This window comes from Oncorhynchus gorbuscha, linkage group LG08 (genome assembly GCF_021184085.1).
Source record: "Oncorhynchus gorbuscha isolate QuinsamMale2020 ecotype Even-year linkage group LG08, OgorEven_v1.0, whole genome shotgun sequence".
Lineage (NCBI taxonomy): Eukaryota > Metazoa > Chordata > Actinopteri > Salmoniformes > Salmonidae > Oncorhynchus > Oncorhynchus gorbuscha.
In genome coordinates, this window is record NC_060180.1 from 21,272,363 (window position 1) to 21,297,122 (window position 24,760).

Below are 24,760 nucleotides of genomic sequence, written 5' to 3' on the forward strand. Positions count from 1 at the left end.
TCAATCCATTGATAAATATAAAACAACAATAACAGCAATTCATTTGTTCTACTGTAAAACAGTCCATTCTTTAGTCGTCTTAAAATTCAACCACTGCAAGTCACCACACCAACAAGTCACCAAGTCATCATTGAAGGACTCATGTTAAGTAAATGATTGGTGAAGTAGACTTGAGTCTTATGAAATGCCTGGATAACCAGTCTCTTATTAGTGTACTCGTAGACACTTTACTTGACGTAGTGGGTGGGAGACTCTTGTCCACTCTCTCATCCAGAAGAAAGTGGTTCTACCATTGCCTTCTATAGGACTGCTGCCCAGGCACTGCCAGCCTGACTGGGAGGACCCACTCACACCGTACTTTGGGGGAAATGGGAAAGGCGTTTCCAAAGTTTAATATGGTGCCTGCCAGGCAGTCAGTCGCCTGTGACTTAAGCCAAGCTTCTAGTCCCCATAAACAATTGTCAGACAGATGCTGCCATGCACCATAATTACCCAGCCAAACAACCTGTCATTAGTTTTCACTCTATTTTCGGATTACCATATAATCAGCCATATAGAAATACAGGGGCTTAACTGACTGATAATACCGCCAAAGCTACAAATTAGTGTCAGTTATGAGTAAGGAGACAGAGGGGGGGAGCTGATAATGTATTGTCTGCTGCTGGGAGCCATAACAATATGCTGAAGCAGCGTATCGGCAGGCCGGGGGCGAAAACAGTCATTTTTTGTCTTAAATTAAATGCTGTGCGTTAACTAGGCTTCATTAAGTTCTCTGATATTGTCTCTTATTTTGCCCACACACGATTTAACATGCCTAACTTTGTTGAAAAGGTCATCATTTGGGAACATTTGAATATGGGCATATAAAAAGGATTTAAGCAAATAAGTTCTATGCTGAGTTGGAAGTACACTCTTAGAAAAAAGGATATTTGGCCGTCCCCATAGGAGAACCCTTTTTGGTTTCAGGTAGAACTCTTTTGGGTTCCATGTAGAACCCTCTGTGGAAAGGGTTCTACAGTATGTGGAACCCAAAAGGGTTATACCTGAAACCAAAGGGTTCTTCAAAGGATTCTCCTATGGGGACAGCTGAATAACCATTTTAGGTTCTAGATTGCACTTTTCTTTCAGAGTGTACTGTATGTCAGTCGGTTTGCAATCCACTGTGCATTTAATGTGTAATCTGGACATATACATATTGCTATATGTTATTAGAATGGTTTCATTTCAGTCTATTTCTGAGTTTAAGTTTGGTTAAGCCTATTGTACAGTATTGTTTTGTAATGTTAATTTGCTACAGCTCAAAACACTTTGATTGATGTCCAGTACTCACCATGTTAACAGAAACCACTTATGGTACCTGCAGTACTCTGGGCTTAATTGAAAAGCACTAAATCACTGTCCCTGGGTGAAAGGGTTTATTGAAACCAGAGGTACATACCTGCCATTCTGTCTTTGCTTAGAGGATAGGATCTGAGGTACCTACCTTTGAGAGATGACTTAAGCACTCACAAGTTCCTCCCTATGTGGATGAGCATCAGTCTGTGATGGAACAGAATCTTACATGTACTTTCGTTGGCAGTGTGAATACCTGCCTGACGCCCGAACAGTTATCTTTAGCTTTACCCTCTCTAACATCACCGCTACAGTTTTATCTAATCATGTTATTTTTAGATTCTGAAGCATGCAGGGACGCACGAAAGGCCATTGTGTTTGAGTTCACATTCCTCATCAAATGTTTGAAAGTTAAACCTTCATACTGAGGCACATAATAAGAACCAGTTGAGTTACAGGAAATGGGAGAGGGGAAGACATGAGAGGAGGAGAAATGTAGCGTCTAGACACCCCCTGTGTTTGTAAACACCTATCTGCGTGTAACTCTCACCCATGAGTCATGGGTCATGGCTCAGTTTAAGATGAAGGACCTTCTGGCCTTAACTAATTAGCTTCCTATCATGTGAAAGGAATCCAAAAAGATATGTCAAGACTGATATGTAACATTTAAACACAATGAAAACGTGTATAATGTATCTTCAGATTGATTGCAACATTCTAGTGTCTCGTTTCCTAACACCCGGCATTGAGCATCTAGGCCTATTTAATTGACAGCCTATTATGTACAGTAGGGGTGGCAGTTTGCAATGATTTATTCAAACAGTTGAATATGTTACTGTAGTCTTACAGAAGAACAGTCTTTCAGCTAAAGGATTTGCCACTCAGTTTTCAATTCCTTTGCTCTCATCCAGACGGATCACTTATGGGGCTGAATACCACAGCAAATCGTCTGTGTTGTGACTGTCTTAGCATATCTGCTTTTAAAAGATGAAGCAATTGAGTAGCTCCTATTAAAACCGTGTTGGGGAAAAAAAGGGGCGTGGGGGCATGAAAGTCACACTGCGTTGAAAAGGTTCATTGAAAGTCCTATAAATCCCAGGGGGAAATCATGTCACTCTTTCATAAGATGTCCGATTTAGCACTGAAGGACCCAGTTCCATTCGAAATAGGACATTCATTTTGCCAAAGGACAGCTCCACAATACTCTCTGATATTCCATATTCCAAAAGAATGGCATCCCTCTGTCAAGTAAATGTTTTCCAGAATGAAAACGTTTAACGTGAGTTGGTGGATGGTTCCCACGGATGGCAGAGATAAAGGTTACAACCTTCAGCTGCAATACGAGTAGCTGGAGAGTGCTGGATTTACCTGGTACTGGACCAGGTGAGGGAGAACCATTTGATGCTTCTGTCAATAGGTAGAATATTGTTTTGTTGTAAAATAGATATATAAATAAATATTTCTTACCATTAGGCTCTATTTAGCATTTTGATTATGATTGGAAATGTATTCGACCAACATTCATTAGACCTTTATGCCTAACCATCATCAATATACCTCTTTAAGGAATACCTAGGATAGGATAAGTAATCCTTCTCACCCCCCTTTAAGATTTAGATGCACTATTGTAAAGTGACTGTTCTACTGGATGTCATAAGGTGAATGCACCAATTTGTAAGTCGCTCTGGATAAGAGCGTCTGCTAAATGACTTAAATGTAAATGTAAAACTTCTCTAGATGGAAATCTGTCCAATCTAGTGGTCCTGTGTGTTGGGTATTTGGGCATCTGTCTTTCATGTGTTCTAGGGCTTGAGATGGAAGGAAGGTAAAAACAACTATGACATAACCCATTTCCTGTCACGACTCACGACTGGAGCAAGAAAACAAAGCAAAGCATGCCTACTTCCTGGTGGCAGCTTAGTACTTCCTGTGTCCTAATCATCCCTGGAGACTTGAGTTAACAGCTTGAGTTGAGCATTTGTCTGCTGTTCAGAATAGCCTTGTGGTGTTTGTTTTGATTATAGTAATTGCACAATTTGTCTCTGTCTGATTTGATCATGTTTCTAGCCTCACATTTTTCCTACAGTTGCATTGAGCTCCACACCTTCTTTTTAACAACAGATACTGTCCATAGTTCTGATTAAGTGCAGTGTTGGGAAAACATGAGAAATATATCACCTGACATACCATCTCAGGAAACAGATGTCCTGCGGTTCAACAGAGCCCTTCTTCCTCTCTCCCTCCTCCCTCTTTCCTTCCATCAGTTCCTCTCTCCTTCCTGCCTTCTCTTTTTCACATGCACTTCATGATAATGCAGAAACAAATAGTCAACGACGGCTCTTCTTTTTCCTGCTGGGCTATCACTTTCCTCCAGAGCTGTCCAGTCGGGATGACTTTGTCATGCTCTCCTGCCTCTCTCATTTCCATATCATGTACAGAAAGGGGCCCGCGAGATGCCTTGAGGCCAATAGGAGAGCAGCATCTGTGCTGTGTGCCTTCCTAACAACCCTCTCCTCCACGCTCCACAGTCGAACAAGGACACGCAAACCTGGGAACAAATATGTCGAGCTTCACTTGCCTGACTTGAGCGGCGTGGCGTGCAAGTGTCGTATAATTGTGACCAAAGTGATCAAGAGGATGTATGCTTGGAATACCTCAGGGCCTCACAGGGCCAGTAGAAATGGCACGTTTGTGAATTGTAGTAGTTGGGTCTGTGCTCAGATGAGGAGTAGAGTTGTCGTGTTGTTCTGACATCTGATTAGTATGAGAGAAAGGGCTGGAACATCGCAGTAACAAGCAGCTATGTCCCATGTTAGCATACAGACAGACACCTGGCTTCCTTTGGCCCTCCTATCAGTGGTGGTCAGTGCCATTTAAGATGAGGAGGACAAAGATTTTTATATGAGCATGTCCTTATTTCTATTACAGAGTATCGGATGACTGTCATTCATATTCCAATCACACCAGCTCAATGTAATATCGATAGGTTTAGGCTACTACATTAGAGGTCGACCGATTAATCGGAATGGCCGATTAATTAGGTCCGATTAATTAGGGCCGATTTCAAGTTTTCAAAACAATCGAAAATCGGTAATTTTGGACGCCGATTTTGCTGATTATTATTATTTTTTTTACACCTTTATTTAACTAGGCAAGTCAGTTAAGAACACATTCTTATTTTCAATGACGGCCTAGGAACGGTGGGTTAACTGCCTTGTTCAGGGGCAGAACGACAGATTTTTACCATGTCAGCTCAGGCATTCAATCTTGCAACCTTACGGTTAACTAGTCCAACGCTCTAACCACCTGCCTCACAAGGAGCCTTCCTGTTACGCGAATGCAGTAAGAAGCCAAGGTAAGTTGCTAGCTAGCATTAAACGTATCTTATAAAAAAACAATCATAATCACTAGTTATAACTACGCATGGTTGATGATATTACTAGTTTATCTAGCGTGTCCTGCGTTGCATATAATCAATGCAGTGCACATTCGCGAAAAAGGACTGTCGTTGCTCCAACGTGTACCTAACCATAAACATCAATGCCTTTCTTTAAATCAATACACAGAAGTATATATTTTTAAACCTGCATATTTAGCTAAAAGATATCCAGGTTAGCAGGCAATATTAACCAGGTGAAATTGTGTATATGCAACAGTTTGGGCCGCCTTACTCATTGCAAACTAATTTGCCAGAATTTTACGTAATTAAGACATAACATTGAAGGTTGTGCAATGTAACAGGAATATTTAGACTGATGGATGCCACCCGTTAGATAAAATACGGAACGGTTGCGTATTTCACTGAAAGAGTAAATGCTTTGTTTTCGAGATTATAGTTTCCAGATTCGACCACATTAATGACCAAAGGCTCGTATTTCTGTCTGTTATTATGGGGGCATGTGGGCACCAGCAGGCTCGTAAACATTCATTCAAACAGCACTTTAGTGCGTTTTGCCAGCAGCTCTGCTGTTTATGAATTCAAGCCTATCAACTCCCGAGATTAGGCTGGTGTAACCGATGTGAAATTGCTAGCTAGTTAGCGGTGTGCGCGTTAATAGCGTTTCAATCGTCACTCGCTCTGAGACTTGGAGTAATTGTAACGCCGCTTCGAGGGTGGTTGTTGTCGATGTGTTCCTGGTTCGAGCCCAGGTAGGAGCGAGGAGAGGGACGGTAGCTATACTGTTACACTGGCAATACTAAAGTGCCTATAAGAACATCCAATAGTCAAAGGTATATGCAATACAAATCGTATAGAGAGAAATAATCCTATAATTTCTATAATAACTACAACCTAAAACTTCTTACCTGGGAATATTGAAGACTCATGTTAAAAGGAACCACCAGCTTTCATATGTTCTCATGTTCTGAGCAAGAAACTTAAATGTTTCTTACATGGCACATATTGCACTTTTACTTCCTTTTCCAACACTTTGTTTTTGCATTATTTAAACCAAATTGAACATGTTTCATTATTTATTTGAGGAAAAATTTATTTTATTAATGTAATATATTAAGTTAAAATAAGTGTTCATTCAGAATTGTTGTAATTGTCATTATTACAAATACATGCAAAAAAAATCGGTCGATTAATCGGTATCAGATTTTTTTTGTCCCCCAATAATCGGTATCGGTATCGGCGTTGAAAAATCATAATCGGTCGACCTCTATACTACATAATACTAACATTTTCCTTTTACCCATTGTGAGGTTGCTACAACCTAGCCTATGAATTAAAGTTTACAACATAGGTGCACAGGTCGTTTTTCATTATCAAGGTGACAGACAGTGACACATTCAATGCTGCCTTGCACACTCTTGCCCTGCATCTAAATTATTTAGGGTGTAATCATTAGTCCAACAGTTGCAAACAAATTCAGGTATGTTTATCCCCATTTTGTTCCGTTTGTTTCCGTTTCAGAAATGTTTTTCAACAGAATCGGCTGAATGAATACACAGCTGATCACCCGCAAACACAGTACACTTTCATAGCAACCACATACAAACAGCATGATCACTTTGCTCGTAGTAATTCCTTCTTGCATCTACGTGCTCTCCTATCTCACCTTTTCCCTTCACTTGTGGACTTCAGTGCACAACACATCAGCTGTCTGTGACCAGGCGAAATAACCTTTTCAAGCCAAACCTTCATATCATAACCGCTAACCGCTACACAGCCTACATCGTCACCATAATAGCTAATGTCATAGTCAACATAGCTAATAGAACTTACGCATTAGTAAACCCATGCTGCAAGAGCTCTTATAGCTTGCCGAGAATGTCCTCCAGAAGTTGTCATTACTGTGTAATTCTGTAGAAGGGGTGTGAAAACCATGAGCCTCCTAGGTTTTGTATTGAAGTTAATGTAACCAGAGGAGGATGCAAACTAGCTGTCCTCTGGCTACAATGGTGCTACCCTACAGAGTGCTGTCGAGTCTACTGTAGACATTAATTGCAAAACAGTGTGTTTTAATCAATTATTTGGTGACATCAATATTTTTAGTAGAGTTATATTTAAAAAAATATATATTTCACAATTTTAATTTGTGGTCCTCCCCTTCCTCCTCTGAGGAGCCTCCACTGCCTCCTACCAATCCCATATGGAGAGGTACCTTCCTTTTCTGCTCTCTGCTTTGTTTAGTACAGTTGTGGACTGGACAGTGTTTCCATCCTGGACATCTGTCTCTAAGACGAACAGACCACCACAAAGAGAGAAGGGTTCACAAACCTGGGAAGAATAGTCTGTGTGCGTCGGAAGAATGCCATGGTCTGGATCTGCACTCCGCAGTGGGAGAACAAGCAACATATTGCCCCCTGGTAGGGGGCATAGGACAGGAAGACAAACACAAACCAGGAATTGTGCTGATTGCACATTATGCACATATGATCCCATTCTCTCTCCATGCAATATAGACTCAAAAGCTATATTTTCTGTTATTCTAATTTAGCCCTTGTAAAAGAACTGCAGTAACACATACTACTTGCACACAGACACTGATACCATACCGGCCACTGCTCATGAAGGCGGGGAGCTATTCATCATGGCCTAAAAAGGTTTTGCAGTCACGCCTCCACCTTCGGAATGAAATCGGTCATGCCACATGTTCTTTCCTAAGTCTTGTCTGAGGGGTAGCCTTGGAATGAGGCGGTTCCCTGGGTATTGTGATGCTCACCCTTCTCTGATTGGGTGAGTAAACCAATCAGTGTTGTTGGGTCTTTGGGGTGTGATTGGTTGCATAGTGCCGTACAAGCTGCACCGAGGCAGGCTGGATGGAGGGCTAGCTACAGTAGCTTTTTCCATGTGGAGGAGAGGTTAGAGATGTTGATTTAGACTGCCCCTGGAAGTAAAGATGAAACACTCAGTTTAATAATGTAGGGATGTGGGTTTGCTGTGTGTTTGGGAAGTGCATGCATGCGTGTGTCTCTCTCCATATGTTTGTGTTGTTGGGGTTAGAAGTTGTCTGTTTTCCCCCTCCACTGCCACCTCCCTTTCTCTGCTTAAGTGTAATCTGCTAATCCTGCTTTAAGTGCTGTCGTCATGGCAGCATTAAAGCTGGAATATTGCTCTCTTTGTTATATCATCGATTTGCATCTCTTCCAGTCGGATTTTCCCACTTTTTATGCTTCTCGTTCCTGGATCAGTTCCCTGAAACACTTTTATCACAAGTGATGGCTGACAGATTGAAGGCATTATCAGGGACAGGGTCACACAGAGTGGCAACACAGCAGGGGTCTCGTAAATAAACGGAATATACATTCCAACGATTCTGGAATGGATGAGAGGAAATTCCCAATGTCTCCGATTACATACTTCAGAAAAATAACTGAAGGCCTGTGGTATCACACACTTAGTTTATCTGTTGCTGATGTTCAGATTGTTTGGTGCATAGATGGAATGTTCTGGCATACTTTTTGTCAGACTGACGGGCACACGATGTTACATATGGTTTCACCTGGCATTTGACCCCAACTCACAGCTCTTTGAGTCCAGGTGAAACTGAAAGTTACATTTTTGGTCTCATCCAGGTGTTGAGGTATTCCTTTGCGTTTCTGTGAAGCTGCTGCAGTGCAGATGGTCTGGTGTATTGTCCGGTTATGAAACCTGGAGGAGAGGTCCAGTCAGGACTTGTTAAGATCTGGGAGATGTTAATGTGTGCGTGTGGCTGACAGCCTCCTTATGGCTGTCTTATGGGGCATTACCAGCAACCTCTCATCTTAAGATACTTCTCAGGATAGAACTCATCTCTCATCACTCTCTTTGGGATGTTTTGATCTCAACGTGAGCGTTTCCAACCCCACAGCCTCCGGCCCAAATCTTGCTGATAGCCTAGTCAAGGGAAGGCTGTACTAACAAAACGATGTTTTGCTGTCCGTAGTGACAAAGCTCTGGAAGGTTTCCATTTTGAGAATTTTACCTAGTTATCATTCTGAATTTATAGGCCTATACAACAAAACATTTGGGCCACTTAAATCATTGTATTTGACACATTGCATTTTTACATCTAGAAATTAATGCATTTCAAATCTAATTTTATTTTATCACGTGCCGAATACAACATGTGAAATTATTACTTACAAGCCCTAACCAACAGTGCAGTTTTAAGTAAATATATACTAAATAAACTCAAGTTTAAAAAAGTAACACAATAAAATAACAATAACGAGAGTCACTTTACCCCTACCTACATTTACATATTACCTCAATTACCTTGACTAACCTGTACCCCGCGCATTGACTCGGTACCGGTAGAATCATAGAGGCCTGTCAGTCTCTGTTAACCTAACACCCCTAACCTTCGTTTTTCTATCTCTCTGTTCCCCCTGTCTCAGGCACTACCACCTTCACGTTTTTCACACCAAATCATGATCCACCCTAAATGATCACCCAATACTGTACAGTACAGCTGTGCTATCTTAATTTGATCCTTCTGTTGTCACAGATAATAAAAAATAAAAAAGGCTTCTTAAATCACTAATTTCCATTTTAAAATATCAGACTTGATTTATCCAAACTAAAAATGGATCAACCCCTACAAAAATGCCCATTAATTATAATCCACATAATCATTTGCATTTCTTGTTACTGCAGACTTATTTTCCTGCTGTGAGAAACTGGTCAAATTATAACAGTACATCTGTACGTCAACAGCACTTATGCATAGATAATGAACAGAGAGTAGCAGCAGTGTAAAAAAATGAATAATAATAATAATAATAATTGATATGATTGATGTTGGTAAATGTTAATCAAGGAACATCTATTAGTTGTATAGTTCAACCTCACAGTTCTTGTACTTCTTGTATCTCAGTCAGCAGTGTCACAACATGGTCCTTAAACCGCCTCAGTGCTTTTTGTTCCTACTGCTTCAGGCAACCAACTTATACCAGCTGTAATAAGCTAAAGTCCTTTCAAATGTAGTGACCATGATAGTGTTTTATCACGCACTTGGACAGATTGTATATTCACGCCTGAGGAAGTATGCAGCGTTAAGAAGCGGTATTGGCTCACACTGTCCTGGAGGAGTCTCTTGCCTTGCAGAAACTGTTAGAGGAGGTCACCGGAGGTCAGCTATATTGACCTTTGGAGGCCTGTCATGCTCAATGCTGTTGATTGCTATTAACCCGCTCCGCTGGGCACTAGTGCTGTAATGCCTGGCTCTGCTGGAGGCCAACAGATGCTCCAGGCTTGCTGCTCACTGAGGTATTACTCATGCCTGACCACACTCACTATTTACCCCCTAATGTTGTTTGAGTTTAAATGAATTGAAGCAATGTTTTAGGTTGAATACTTAGGGGGAAGTTTGATAGCTGTTTACATCGCTGCAGAAATGTATTGGCGTACAGTATAGAGTGACACTTGGTTCCATCATGATTGGTGTTTCAATTGATTGAAGCCATGTTTGACGTACAGATGTACTATTATAATCTGACCAGTTTCTCACAGCAGGAAAATAAGTCTGCAGCAACAAGAATGGCAAATTATTATGTGGATTATAATTAATGGACATTTTTCGAGGGGCTGATCCATTTTTAGTTTGGATAAATCAAGTCTGACATTTTAAAGTGGAAATTACTGATTTAATAAACCTTTTTTATTATTTTATTATCTGTGACAACAGAAGGATCGAATTAAGATAGCACAGCTGTACTGTACAGTATTGGGTGATCATTTAGGGTGGATCATGATTGGTGTGAAAAATGTGAAGGTGGTAGTGTCTGAGACAGGGGGAACAGAGAGATAGAAAAAGGAAGGTTAGGGGTGTTAGGTTAACAGAGACTGACAGGCCTCTATGATTCTGCTCAGTGACGTGTGGCAGCCTGGCAGCAGGACCATGACATGGGCACTGTGGGGTCGGGGTAGACACTAGACAGGTGGGGGTACACTAGACAGGTGTCCCTTTGGGGGTACCCAGGCAGGGTGCCAGATGGGAGATGGTATGCCATGGAGCCTACCGACAGGAAACTGCCAGGGCCACGTTTGTTCCACTGACAACCCGCATCTCAGCTCGACCTGGGCAAGCGTACATTCCTCAAAGTGATAGGCTTCAGAGGGGGTCTCTCACACACATATACCCAAACACACACACACACACATTCTCTCTTTCTCTCTCAACTCTCGCTCTCTCTCTATTCCACCTTCTGTCCCGTTATCCCGCGGTCTAGCGCGTACTATCTTTCTCTTTCTCCCTCTGTCTGTCTCGCTCCCCCATCAGTCTTTATTCCTTCTTCCCGTAACTCCCGGTGAGGCGTGCAGGATTCCTCCCATGCTGAGGGGATTAAGAGCCTGGGAGGGCATCAGGGATCTGATTGGTGAGGACCTGCTCTTGTTCCTATTGGATGGGCTAGGGACAGTACAGCAGTGGGGGGCTCTCAGAGCCAACGGGAGATTGGACAGGACAACAGTGGGCTCCACTGTGGTTGTGTAACTAACCTCAAATCCAGGGAGGAACATCCTTTAGCATCAGGTACGAGTTAGCGAGGGAATTCCACTGGTTTTTAGAGTTAGATTTCCACAGATTGACAGTCCCTACTCTCTCTAAGGGTTTTGAATCTGTGAAAAGCTTTGACCTTTGGAGCGAAGCACCAGCACTTAGAAGATGGGAAAGTCAAACGCAGGCAACGCAGCGGAGCAAATGTTTGTCACATGCTCCCGTTGCATTTTATATCAGACACGCACTGCGGGGATGTCGACCATCTGAGGCAGCAGCGGAGGCGACACAGAGACAATCTGACTGTCAGCTTTGTCTCTCTCAGGGGTTCGATGGAAACACTCTACCAACCTTCTAATGTCCCGCACACAGCACCTTTCTGTTGTTTACTCAGTAGACAACTCAAGACTCCATTTAGAAATCAGGAAATCAGGCCTGAGGAGCATTTTCATGTTTTGTCTCACTCCTTCCTGCTCTTGTTTCCCACAGGTCCTGTGGCACCTGGACATCTTTCGCCGGAGCTTCCGGCAGCTGACCACACACAAGTGCATGGAGGACTCGTGTATCTTCTGTGCCCTGAAGGTAAGAGTCTAGACTTGTGGGTGGAGAGAGGATCAGGCCTGGGGTTGGAGGAGTTGATTCACTTATTCACGAATCCTTTCCAGGTAATGCCTTCCAAAGAATGCAGATAGAGGATGGTTATTTTGATATTGGACTGTTGCGTTTATTTTAACAGTAAATCTAGGAGGGTTTTTTTCTCAAGTGACTTTTGTGGATTTAGCTGAGTGCCCCCAGAGAGATGGAGGACCATGTCTTTGAATGTAAACATGTGTATCTCAGCATCTGAATTGTCAGTAAGTAAGTAATCTACCCTGGTGTGGACAGGCAGTGGTTGGATGCCTGGCCACTGGTTATGGATTATGTACCATGGATCTCTCTCTGACTGTCAGACTCCTGAACAGCTAATCAAATGGCTACCCAGACTATTTGCATGGCCCCCTCCCCCTCTGGAACGCTGCTGCTACTCTCTGTTATTATCTATGCATAGTCACTTTAATAACTCTACCTACCGGTACATGTACATATTACCTCAATTACCTCGACACCGGTGGCCCGCACATTGACTCTGTACCGGTACCCCCTGCTATACTGCCCTGCTATTGTTACTTACTGCTGCTCTTTAATCATTTGTTATTCTTATCTCTTACTTTTTTGGGGAGGTATTTTCTTAAAACTGCATTGTTGGTTAATGGCTTGTAAGTAAGCATTACACTCTAAGGTCTACCTGTTGTATTTGGTGCATGTGACAAATACAATTTGATTTGATCTGGACAGACTGCTGAATGTAGATCATTGGCTTTAGCCAGCTCCCCCCCCCCTCTCTTTCTGTCTCTCTATCTCCCTTACACTCCCTCTTTCTCCCCCTTTCTCTCTCATTATGGCTGCTCCCTCCAATCCCCCCTCTCTCATCGATCTTTGTTTTATTATTACATTCCATCTAATGTGCAGGAATGCCACTGGCACTCTCCATCAAACGTTCAATATCTCAGTTGGGAATGAGAGGCTCTCCTGTGCTTTCCCCTGTCCGTTTGTCTCTGTCGGTCTGTCTGTCTGTGAGGAGTGGGACGGACTCAATGGTTCTCTCTCTGTTTCACCGTGATGGTCCGTCTCGCTGTCTTATAACGTGTCCGTGACCATCTCCTTCTCACTGTGACCAATGACCATTCTCTATATATCTCACCATGACCGTGTATTTCTGTCTGAGTGTGGTCTATCTAACTTAGATGTTACGCAGTACTGGGCTCTTTGTTGGGCATTCCAAATCTCTGTCCGATTGTCTGTTTCTTTGTCTGGCTGGCAGAACCAGACTAGCTTTGCCTCTATTCTACTTTCATTACACCACAAGACTCATCCTGTGGGCCAGAAGTTATTTTTTTCCCTGTTTTGATCGCTGATTCGATCTTAATGAGGAGGTGTCTCAAACTCACACATACCCGAGGTGACAGTCGGGCTGCGTAAATGCCTTTTGAGTGGCTGCAGGATGGCACTTCACACACTCAGCTGTGTGGGATTTTTTACCCCCAAATGCAGATTTAATGAGCTCTTGTGAATCTGAGTGGTGTGATCTGCGATGCATTAGGGCTGCAGGGCCATCAGAGGGGTTTGATGATGACATTTGAAGGCATTCCTTTTGATTCCTTTGTGGGTCTGTGGCAGGCAGGCAGGCAGGCAGGCAGGCAGGCAGGCAGGCAGGCAGGCAGGCAGGCAGGCAGGCAGGCAGGCAGGCAGGCAGGCAGGCAGGCAGGCAGGCAGGCAGGCAGGCAGGCAGGGCAGGCAGGCAGGCAGGCAGGCAGGCAGGCAGGCAGGCAGGCAGGCAGGCAGGCAGGCAGGCAGGCAGGCAGGCAGGCAGGCAGGCAGGCAGGCAGGCAGGCAGGCAGGCAGGCAGGCAGGCAGGCAGGCAGGCAGGCAGGCAGGCAGGCAGGCAGGCAGGCAGGCAGGCAGGCAGGCAGGCAGGCAGGCAGGCAGGCAGGCAGGCAGGCAGGCAGGCAGGCAGGCAGGCAGGCAGGCAGGCAGGCAGGCAGGCAGGCAGGCAGGCAGGCAGGCAGGCAGGCAGGCAGGCAGGCAGGCAGGGCTTAGAGCAGCTGAATCTGGCCAGCTGGCAGGACTTGGAGAGTGAAAGAGCCCTGTGGGTTCAATGAGGCCATCCTTTTAGCTACTGGCTAACTAGGTCCTTTTGACTGTGACCGGTTAGCTGGTTTCACACTTGTGTCTACTGTACCTCAGTGTGAGTCATAGTCATTGTAGGCTTAAGTGTACTTCTGCTGCTCCCTCTGTACTTTCTCTCTCTCTTTCACTCCATCTCCCCCACCCCCCCTCTCTCCTGTTCTCTCTCCCCCTCTGCTCTCTCCATCTCTCCGTATGCCCCCTTTCCATTTTCCTCCATCTCCCTCTCTCTCCCTCCCTCTGGTCTCCCTCTCTCCTCCCTTTCTCTCCCTCTCTCTTGGTGTTTCAGCCTTATCGGAATTCACCAGGGCTCATTTGAGGGGTCGATTACAGGGCATTTCTGCCAGGCATTTAATTTGAGAAGAATTATTAGGCTATGATCATTTATCCTCTCCCCACTTCTTTCTCTGCCGCTCCTGTTCTCTCTCCCTTACCTCACCCACCTCTTCTCCTCTCGCTCTCTCTCCTCCTTGAGCAAGATGAATTGAGGTGCAGCGGCAGGGCAAACGTGTGTATGTGTGTGTGCGTGCGTGCACAACTGCATGCACACCTGTGGGTGTCTGTGTGCCTGCATGTGTCTGTGTCCACTTTCCCAATAAACACCCACGTTGTTCAGGGTGTTTTTTGATTGAGGAAAGAGAAAGACATTATAGTGGGCCATCTTCTCTCAGTAAGTCTAGGTTGTGGTATGAGAATAGTCCATTCGTAAGGATGTCTTGCACCTGAATGTGTCATGCCCTGGTGAATACCTGAATACTCGGAGGCGGTACAGTGACAGTGGGAAGTACAAAGCTATAATACTTTCCCCTATGGCTGTTAACTCGTATGTTTTCCATTATGGCTGTGATGAAGTGTTTGGGTTAAAGGGATAATCCACCCCCAGAAATAAAAATCATGAAACTCCTGTCAATTTGGTGAAGGCCTATGTTCTATCGGTGGGTAAAATACAATATTCCCCCATGGTTTAACTTCTAAGTGGTCCGCCCTGTGAAAATCAGGAAATCGTGTAGGAACCTGTAGGAACCTGGGAGAGAGAGAATATTGCATGTTGGGTTCTGTAGTAGACTTGAGCTGCAATAGATTTCCAAAAACGATTATCACAGGTTTCTACCAATCTTGTTCTTACGACAAAATGAAACATTTGTTGCAATTTTTCTCTCTCTACATATTAGTGTTATTTAGCACTGTTTAACACTGTTAATAATAGGAATTTGTGGTTTGGGGTGGATTATCCCTTTAAGGAGGCAGCAGGCTTCCCATCAGAAACAGTTCAGAACAGTTTGTGCATATATTATGATTACATTTTGGGATGTTTTGTTCGTTTTGGTATTCTACAAGTTTTTTTTCTGGCTGTTCGTGTACATGCCATTTCTTTCTCGAGGCAAGCCGAAATCAGTAGCCAAAGTCTACGCCCCTTTGTCTGTGATTGGTCAACAGTAGGGATTCTGTTTGTTGTCATTCAACGAGAAACAACACTTTTTCATGCACATTTTGTCACTTGACAAATTTTGCATCAAACATCTTAGTTAAGATGTAAAATTGTCGACTAAGATCTCGGCAAAAACGTCAAAAATAATGACAGATTTCTTGAGTTATCTTTATTTTGAGTAAGTCCTCTTAAGATGTACAAACAGTACAAACAGTACTAATAGCTGTTTTTTTTTCAAGCGGCCTGATTCACGCAGTCTCTGAACGGTTGATGTTGAGATGTGTCTGTTCCATGAACTCTGTGGAGCATTTATTTGGGCTGCAATCTGAGGTGCAGTTAACTCTAATGAACTTATCCTCTGCAGCAGAGGTAACTCTGGGTCTTCCTTTCCTGTGGCGGTTCTCATGAGAGCCAGTTTCTTCGTAGTGCTTGATGGTTTTGGCGACTGCACTTGAAGAAACGTTCAAAGTTCTTGAAGTTTTCTGCATTGACTGACCTTCATGTCTTAAAGTAATGATGGAATGTTGTTTCTCTTTGCTTATGTGAGATGTTCTTGCCATAATACGGACTTGGTCTTTTACCCATACCTTGTCACAACACAACTGATTGACTCAAATGCATTAAGAAGGAAATAAATTCCACAAATTAACTTTTAACAAAGCACACCTGTTAATTGAAATTAATTCCAGGTGACTTCCTCATGAAGCTGGTTGAGAGAATGCCAAGAGTGTGCAAAACTGTCATCAAGGCAAGGGTAGCTACTTTGAAGTATCTCAAATAAAAAAAATATTTTAATTTGTTTAACACTTTTTTGGTCACTACATGATTCCATATGTTTTATTTCATAGATTTGATGTCTTTAATATTATTCTACAATGTAGAAAATAGTGAAAATAAAGAAAAACCCTTGAATGAGAAGGTGTGTCCAAACTTTTATAATAATAATATAATATATGCCATTTAGCAGACGCTTTTATCCAAAGCGACTTACAGTCATGTGACTGGTACTGTAGATAAACTCTTTTGCTAAATAGTATGGTCTACATCTTATCATGAGGTATTCTAACTCGGGCGCACAGAACCTTAACAGAAAAAATGTCAAGATGATCCGAAAAAAGGTGTTTTACAAAAACGTTCCTAAAAAACTTTATGGATGTTACATTGTCTGTAAGAGTCACCCCTTCTATCTATATAACACTGTAGAACACACAAAATAACTTAAGACACTTCATTTGGTCTGTATTACTTCATCTTCATAACTTACACTGGGGGACAACAGTGAGTGGAAAAACAAGCTCCGTGAGCCCCTTCTAAAGGCCATTAGATATTTTTGACTGAAAAGCCTTTTTTGAGACTTGGAATTCTACTCTGTAATGGACAAAATGCATATAATTTCCTACTTAAACTGGTCAAATAAAGCCTGAACTCCAACCTATAGACCCTAACGATAGATGTGAACGTAGTTTCATTCGGAAATGAACTTTAATTGTAGATGGTCAGATTGACTTTCCCATGGAATTGACTATACACTAATCAACAGTATATTTATTCTAAGGATGAAGACTTTATAAAACACTATAGGAAGTGAGTGTTAACTTGATGTGAAGGATATTTGCCAGCTTCCGGTTGCAGTCAAAATACAGTGCATTTGGAAAGTATTCAGACCCCTTGACTTTTTCCACATTTTATTACATTACAGCCTTCTTCTAAAATTTGTTAAATAGTTTTTTTTACCGTCATCAATCTGCTAACAACAATACCCCACAATGACAAAGCAAAAACAGTTTTTTAGACAGTTTTGCAAATTTATAAAGATATCACATTTACACAAGTATTCAGACCCTTTACTTTGTCGAAGCACCTTTGGCAGTGTTTACAGCCTCGAGTCTTCTTGGGTGATGCTACAAGATTGGCACACCTGTATTTGGGGACTTCCTCCCATTATTCTCTGCAGATCCTTTCATGCTCTGTCATGTTGGTTCAATCCTGTTCAAGTCCAGGCTCTGGCTGGGCCATTCAAGGACGTTAAGAGACTTGTCCCGAAGCCACTACTGTGTTGTTTTGGCTGTGTGCTTCGGGTTGTTGTCCTGTTGGAAGGTGAACCTCATCATCATCATGGATCTCTCTGTACTTTGCTCTGTTCACCTTTCCCTCGTTGTTTTCCTGTTGGAAGGTGAACCTTCGCCCCAGTCTGAGGTACTGATTGCTCTGGAGCAGGTTGTCATCATGGATCTCTCTGTACTTTGCTGTGTTCATCTTTCCCTCTATCCTGACTCGTCTCCCAGTCCCTGTCACTGAAAAACATGTCCACAGCATGATGCTTTCACCACCATGCTTCACCGGAGGGATGGTGCCAGGTTTCCAACCGGACGTGACGCTTGGCATTCAGGCCAAAGAGTTCAATCTTGGTTTCATCAGACCAGAGAATCTTGTTTCTCATGGTCTGAGAGTCGTTTGGGTGCATTTTGACAAACTCCGAGTGGGCTGTCATGTGCCAATTACTGAGGAGTTGCTTCCATCTAGGCACTCTACCATAAAGGCCTGATTGGTGGAATGCTGCAGAGATGGTTGTCCTTCTGGAAGGTTCTCCCATCTCCACTGAGGAACTCTGGAGTTCTGTCAGAGTGACCATCCCCCGATTGCTCAGTTTGGCCGGGCGGCCAGCTCTCGGAAGAGTCTTGGTGAATCCAAACTTCTCCCATTTAAGAATGATGGAGGCCACTGTGTTCTTCGGGACCTTCAATGCTGCAGACATTTTTCCGTACCCTTCCCCAGATCTGTGCATCGACACAATCCTGTCTCGGAGCTCTATGGACAATTCCTTCGACCTCATGGCTTGTTTTTGCTCAGACATACAATGTCAACTGTGGGACCTTACATAGACAGGGGTGTGCCTTTCCAAATCATGTGGAATCAATTGAATTTACCACAGGTGAACTCCATTCAAGTTGTAGAACAATCTCAAGGACGATCAATGTAAAATGGATGCACCGGAGCTCAGCTTCGAGTCTCATAGCAAAGGGTCTGAATACTTATGTAAATAAGGTATTTCTGTTTTTTTTATATCGAATACATTTGCACTAAAAACGTGTTTTTCGCTTTTTCATTATGGGGTATTGTGTGTAGATTGCTGATTATTTTTATTTATTTAATGAATCTTAGAACGTAACAAAATGTGGAAAAAGTCAAGCGGTCTGAATACTTTACGTATGCACTGTATGTGAACCCTGTGAATTTATCAATCAATCAATCAAATTTATTCAAGAAGCCCTCCTTACATCAGCTGATGTCACAAAGTGCTGTACAGAAACCCAGCCTAAAACCCCAAACAGAAGCAATGCAGGTGTAGAAGCACGGTGGCTCGGAAAAACTCCCTAGAAAGGCCAGAACCTAGGAAGAAACCTAGAGAGGAACCAGGCCGTGAGGGGTTACCAGTCCTCTTTTGGCTGTGCCGGGTGGAGATTATAACAGAACATGGCCAAGATGTTCAAATCTTCATAGATGACCAGCAGGGTCAGATAATAATAATCACAGTGGTTGTAGAGATTGCAACAGGTCAGCATCTCAGGAGTAAATGTCAGTTGGCTTTTAATAGCCTATCATTCAGAGACAGTTGAAAACAGCAAGTCTGGGACAGGTAGCACGTCCAGTGAACAGGTCAGGATTCCATAGCCACAGGCAGAACAGTTGAAACTGGAGCAGCAGCACGACCAGGTGGACTGGGGACAGCAAGGAGTCATCAGGCCAGGTTGTCCTATAATTTCTTTGTGGGATTCCTTTTACTCCAGAGAGTGTTAATGTTACTGACCCTGCTGTGTTATTGTGTTTCTTTTTGTTTCTAGAGTATCTTTGCCCAATTCCAGTTTAGCAGTGAGAAGGTGTTGCCGTCTGACGCGCTCCGCAGCGCCCTGGCCAAGACCTTCCAGGACGAACAGCGCTTCCAGCTGGGCATCATGGACGACGCTGCAGAGTGCTTTGTAAGAGACAACCCTCCCTCACTCTTCCACTCTTCCTCTCTCACCTCCCTTATTCCTCCATACTTACTTACCTTATCCCTCACTCCCCCATATACATTACCCTTCATTCTTCCACACCTGCTTATTTTTTTATATACAGTGGGTTAAAAAAGTATTTAGTCAGCCACCAATTGTGCAAGTTCTCTCACTTAAAAAAATGAGAGAGGCCTGTAATTTCCATCATAGGTACACTTCAAGTATGACAGTCAAAATTAGAAAAGAAAATCCAGAAAATCACATTGTAGATTTTTAATGAATTTATTAGCAAATTATGGTGGAAAATAAGTATTTGGTCAATAACAAAAGTTTATCTCAATACTTTGTTATATACCCTTTGTTGGCAATGACAGAGGTCAAACGTTTTCTGTAAGTCTTCACAAGGTTTTGACACACTGTTGCTCGTATTTTGGCCCATTCTTCCATGCAGATCTCCTCTAGAGCAGTGATGTTTTGGGGCTGTTGCTGGGCAACATGGACTTTCAACTCCCTCCAAATATTTTCTATGGGGTTGAGATCTGGAGACTGGCTAGGCCACCTTGAACCTTTAAAAGGGATCTCATAGCTAAATGCTGTATGTTGAAACCAGACATTTGCAGTAGCATAACATTCACAAAACATTGACAGTGTCACTATTTTCTTTGGGAGATCAAAGGAAAGGTTGGGAAGTGTTTTTCACTTTGGGAAGCTGTAGTGCAGAGTTCTGTACAGGGCCTTTTCCTGAACCCACAGTAAGTCCACCTGGTCTCTAAATTACCACAAAGAAACCAACGAGCCTGCTCTCCTCCGCTGGCCGCCGTCCCTCCTTCTCCCCTCTCAGAGGTGCATGATTGTAAAGAATCATTTTATTTCCTCCTTACCATCTAATCTTATAAGCAACGGCATTGGGCAGCCAGCCAGAGGACTGTTCCTTACCCTGTATCTCTATCTGGGCTTGTTCTCTCCTCTCCATCTCTCTTCCTTCTCTCCCCTCTCCCCCTCTTCTGCTTGTTTAGCAGCCCTTGTGTTCTGCTGACAACCGGGAACATACAAAAACTGCAACTTGGGTGGGTTTTTGAATGTGTATTATTCGAGGTGCTTGGCTGCGGCTGCAGTCTGGAGGCAGTGAGATGGTGGGTGCGGAGCAGATGCTAACCGTACACTGGACCCTCCCCGTGGAGACCCTCTCTCTGCGGTGCTGCAGAACTCTGCTGTCATCCCACCGCCCAGAGGGCTCCTGCCTGCAGTTACAGTGATCAATCAACCAGTAAATTATCCCAGTATAACCGACCACAGCCTCTGTGATTCACTGGACTTCAGTTATAGAAGTTTTCTCAAGATTCTTTCAAAAGGATATTTTCTTTGTGTGTTGGTTTTGTCATGACGTAGTCGTGCGATTAAGTAAAAACGTATATGTGGACAAGCACATACACACTTGCGTACATGCACAATTACACACACACGAAGAAAACGGGCATAACGCTAACGTGACTGTCTCTACCTGTTGCCCCCACAGGAGAATATTCTAATGCGGATCCATTTCCACATCTCAGACGAGACCAAAGAAGACATCTGCACAGCCAAGCACTGCATCCCACACCAGAAGTTTGCCATGACACTCTTCGAACAGGTGAGCACAAACACAAGCATCAGTACAAATACAAGCCTAAGTAAATTCTTTATATTATCACAGTCAATCAAAACGTTTTTAATCTCAGAATTGATCCGCCCATCCATTTCTATTTTAATTAACTGAAGTGAAGCCATCTCTGCTTATCATAGTCACGTAACTTGATGTGTGTGTGTGTGTTTGCAGTGTGTGTGTAGCAGCTGTGGGGCCTCCTCTGACCCACTGCCCTTTATTCAGATGGTGCACTACATCTCCACCACCTCCCTCTGGTAAGTAACCCTCTGACTGGGGAAACAGCACTGAGCCCACTGGGACTAACTAGCTCTGACTGGTACTAACTAGTGTTCTGACTGGGACTGACTAGCTCTGACTGGTACTAACTAGTGTTCTGACTGGTATTAACGAGTGTTCTGACTGGGACTGACTAGTGTTCTGACTGGGACTGACTAGCTCTGACTGGTACTAATGAGTGTTCTGACTGGTACTAACTAGTGTTCTGACTGGTACTGACTAGTGTTCTGACTGGTACTAACTAGTGTTCTGACTGGGAGTGACTAGCTCTGACTGGTACTAACTAGTGTTCTGACTGGTACTAACTAGTGTTCTAACTGGGACTGACTAGCTCTGACTGGTACTAACTAGTGTTCTGACTGGTACTAACTAGTGTTCTGACTGGTACTGACTAGTGTTCTGACTGGTACTAACTAGTGTTCTGACTGGTACTAACTAGTGTTCTGACTGGTACTGACTAGTGTTCTGACTGGTACTAACTAGTGTTCTGACTGGTACTAACTAGTGTTCTGACTGGTACTAACTAGTGTTCTGACTGGTACTGACTAGTGTTCTGACTGGTACTAACTAGTGTTCTGACTGGGAGTGACTAGCTCTGACTGGTACTAACTAGTGTTCTGACTGGTACTAACTAGTGTTCTAACTGGGACTGACTAGCTCTGACTGGTACTAACTAGTGTTCTGACTGGTACTAACTAGTGTTCTGACTGGTACTGACTAGTGTTCTGACTGGTACTAACTAGTGTTCTGACTGGTACTAACTAGTGTTCTGACTGGTACTGACTAGTGTTCTGACTGGTACTAACTAGTGTTCTGACTGGTACTAACTAGTGTTCTGACTGGTACTAACTAGTGTTCTGACTGGTACTGACTAGTGTTCTGACTGGTACTAACTAGTGTTCTGACTGGGAGTGACTAGCTCTGACTGGTACTGACTAGTGTTCTGACTGGTACTAACTAGTGTTCTGACTGGTACAAACTAGTGTTCTGACTGGTACTAACTAGTGTTCTGACTGGTACTAACTAGTGTTCTGACTGGTACTAACTAGTGTTCTGACTGGTACTGACTAGTGTTCTGACTGGTACTGACTAGTGTTCTGACTGGTACCTACTAGTGTTCTGACTGGTACTAACTAGTGTTCTGACTGGTACTAACTAGTGTTCTGACTGGGAGTGACTAGCTCTGACTGGTACTAACTAGTGTTCTGACTGGTACTAACTAGTGTTCTGACTAGTTCTGACTAATGTTCACATTTGTTTTCAGGGGTTGTTTTCAGGGGCTCTAACAAGTTCTGATTAGTTCTAACTTGTCTGGGTAGATATGACTCAAACCATGCAGTTAATTAACTAACACCATACATAGGGGCACATTAGGTGCATACTTTTATACAAAAGTGAAAATTTAAGGGCACTGTTCTCCAATTGAAATATGCTCCTTTATCTTCATAAATAGACAATAGAATGAAGAGCCTTTTTCAGTCTCTTTTACGCTGAGCAGAGCAGAAAATGTATGCTATTTTGGCCCTCTGCTAAATAGAATTAACACGCCAGGTTGGATATCAGGTCACCTAGGAATGGGTAATAGCTCCCTTATTCTTGGGGTTAGGAGCTGTCAGCAACACCTCTCTGGGCTGTGGGAGGAGGATCATCCCGCCGTTAGGCTACAGACTAGCTGTAGTGAGCCAGGGGCTGCCCGCCCGCCAGCCTACGTCTCCAGCTGTGTGCTGTAGCCAGTCAACCCAGAGGGCTTGTTATGCTATGAGCAAACTTCTTATGCAAAAATTATGAAATGTCTCCATTCATATTTCATGAGATCAGTCTGGTATTTGTTCTGTATGGGCTCTATCTGATTCTTGAACACTGTTCTGGCCCAGATATAAGCCCAAAATCCCCCAACACAAGCCTCTCTCTCTCTCTCTCTCTCTCTCTCTCTCTCTCTCTCTCTCGGTCTTAGAGAAACACACACATACACAAACACACTCTCCACGAACCCCACATAGGAGTGTGTTATATCCTGACAACGGTTTGTTTGCCAATAACAAAGGTCTGTCTCCTGAGACCTAGTCATATCTCCTGCACCAGAGCACAGAGCACAGCTACAGTATAACCCTGGAGCGTCTTTGAGGTGTGCACCTCTATAGGTGGAGAGATCTCCCCAGAGACCTGGAGAGAATGGGAAGGGGACAAAGAGTCACCTTGTAGATGAGTGCCCTGCAGTGGAGGGCAGTGCTGTCTCACATGAACAGTAGCACCCGTGTTAAGGCTGTGGCTGTATTGTCTGTCTTGTAGTACGATGCCTTTATTGAAAAGTGTTTTTTTTATCGACTCACACCCACAACCCCGGTGTTGCAAGGACTAGATGTCTGAGTGAGTCTCGTCTCATACTGTCGATGTCTGAGTGTCAGTGTTCTGTGTGTTTCTGCTACAGTAACCAGGCGGTGAGGATGTTGGAGTGCAGAGACAAGCCCACACCAGACATGTTTGGAGAGTTGCTCCGCAACGCTAGCACTGTGGGAGACCTACGCAACTGTCCGGTGAGTTTCGCAAAGGCGATATCATGACCTATGAGGTTCATCCTAGGCGTGATTATACTAGCACACTATACTTTACCATACCATAGACCAGGGTTTCCCGGGCTCCGGGCTGGTACCAGGCCACTGGCCCTGGGTATAAAAATAGCCCATTCTGCGAGCCAATCATGCTTTTCTTACTCCCTGAAGCATAGAAAAAAGACAAACCCACAACATGTGCTGATTGGATGAACTGGACAGGCATCAAGTCTCTTACATTCTGTCAGTAGCCATCTAAACGTGTCAGTGCGAGAGTGTCGTTGTAGTTACAGTCGCAAGTTCACATGGACATGCATATCATGCAATTTGCAAAAACATGAATGTGACAGCGTTCTACACTGAAGAAATATATAAACACAAAACATGTGAATTTTTTGTCCCATGTTTCATGAGCTGAAATAAAAGCTTATTTCTCACATCCCTGTTAGTGAGCATTTCTCCTTTGCCAAGATAATCCATCCACCTGACTGGTGTGGCATATCAAGAAGCTGATTAAACAGCATGATAATTACACAGGTGCACCTTGTGCTGGGTACTATAAAAGGCCACTTTAAAATGTGCAGTTTTAACACACAACACAATGCCACAGATGCCTCAAGTTTTGAGGGAGCGCGCAATTGACGTGCTGACTGCAGGAATGTCCACCAGAGCTGTTGCCAGAGAATGTAATAGTAATTTCTCTATCTTAAGCCGCCTCCAACATAATTTTAGAGAATTTGGCAGTATGTCCAACCAGCCTCACAACTGCAGACCACGTGTATGGCCTCATGTGGGCGAGCGGTTTTCTGATGTCAATGTTGTGAACAGAGTGCCCTATGTTGGTGGTGGGGTTATGGTATGGGCAGGCACAAGCTATGGACAATGAA

The 24,760-nt window shown here is 43.5% G+C and overlaps 1 protein-coding gene across 9 annotated transcripts in view; it reads left to right on the forward strand.

Annotated features, from left to right (window-relative positions):
• The window catches only part of usp54a (ubiquitin specific peptidase 54a), a 107,162-nt gene that overhangs the window by 59,272 nt on the left and 23,130 nt on the right, over positions 1-24,760 (forward strand). For 8 of the 9 annotated variants that reach the window (XM_046358798.1, XM_046358802.1, XM_046358801.1 and 5 more), the window contains 5 exons: positions 11,748-11,840; positions 19,254-19,388; positions 20,920-21,033; positions 21,220-21,302; positions 23,753-23,858. In XM_046358798.1, the coding sequence (XP_046214754.1) occupies positions 11,748-11,840; positions 19,254-19,388; positions 20,920-21,033; positions 21,220-21,302; positions 23,753-23,858 (531 nt within the window). Of the gene's footprint in view, positions 1-11,274; positions 11,295-11,747; positions 11,841-19,253; positions 19,389-20,919; positions 21,034-21,219; positions 21,303-23,752; positions 23,859-24,760 lie in introns of those variants that run through there. The other variant, XM_046358805.1, reaches the window with a different exon arrangement.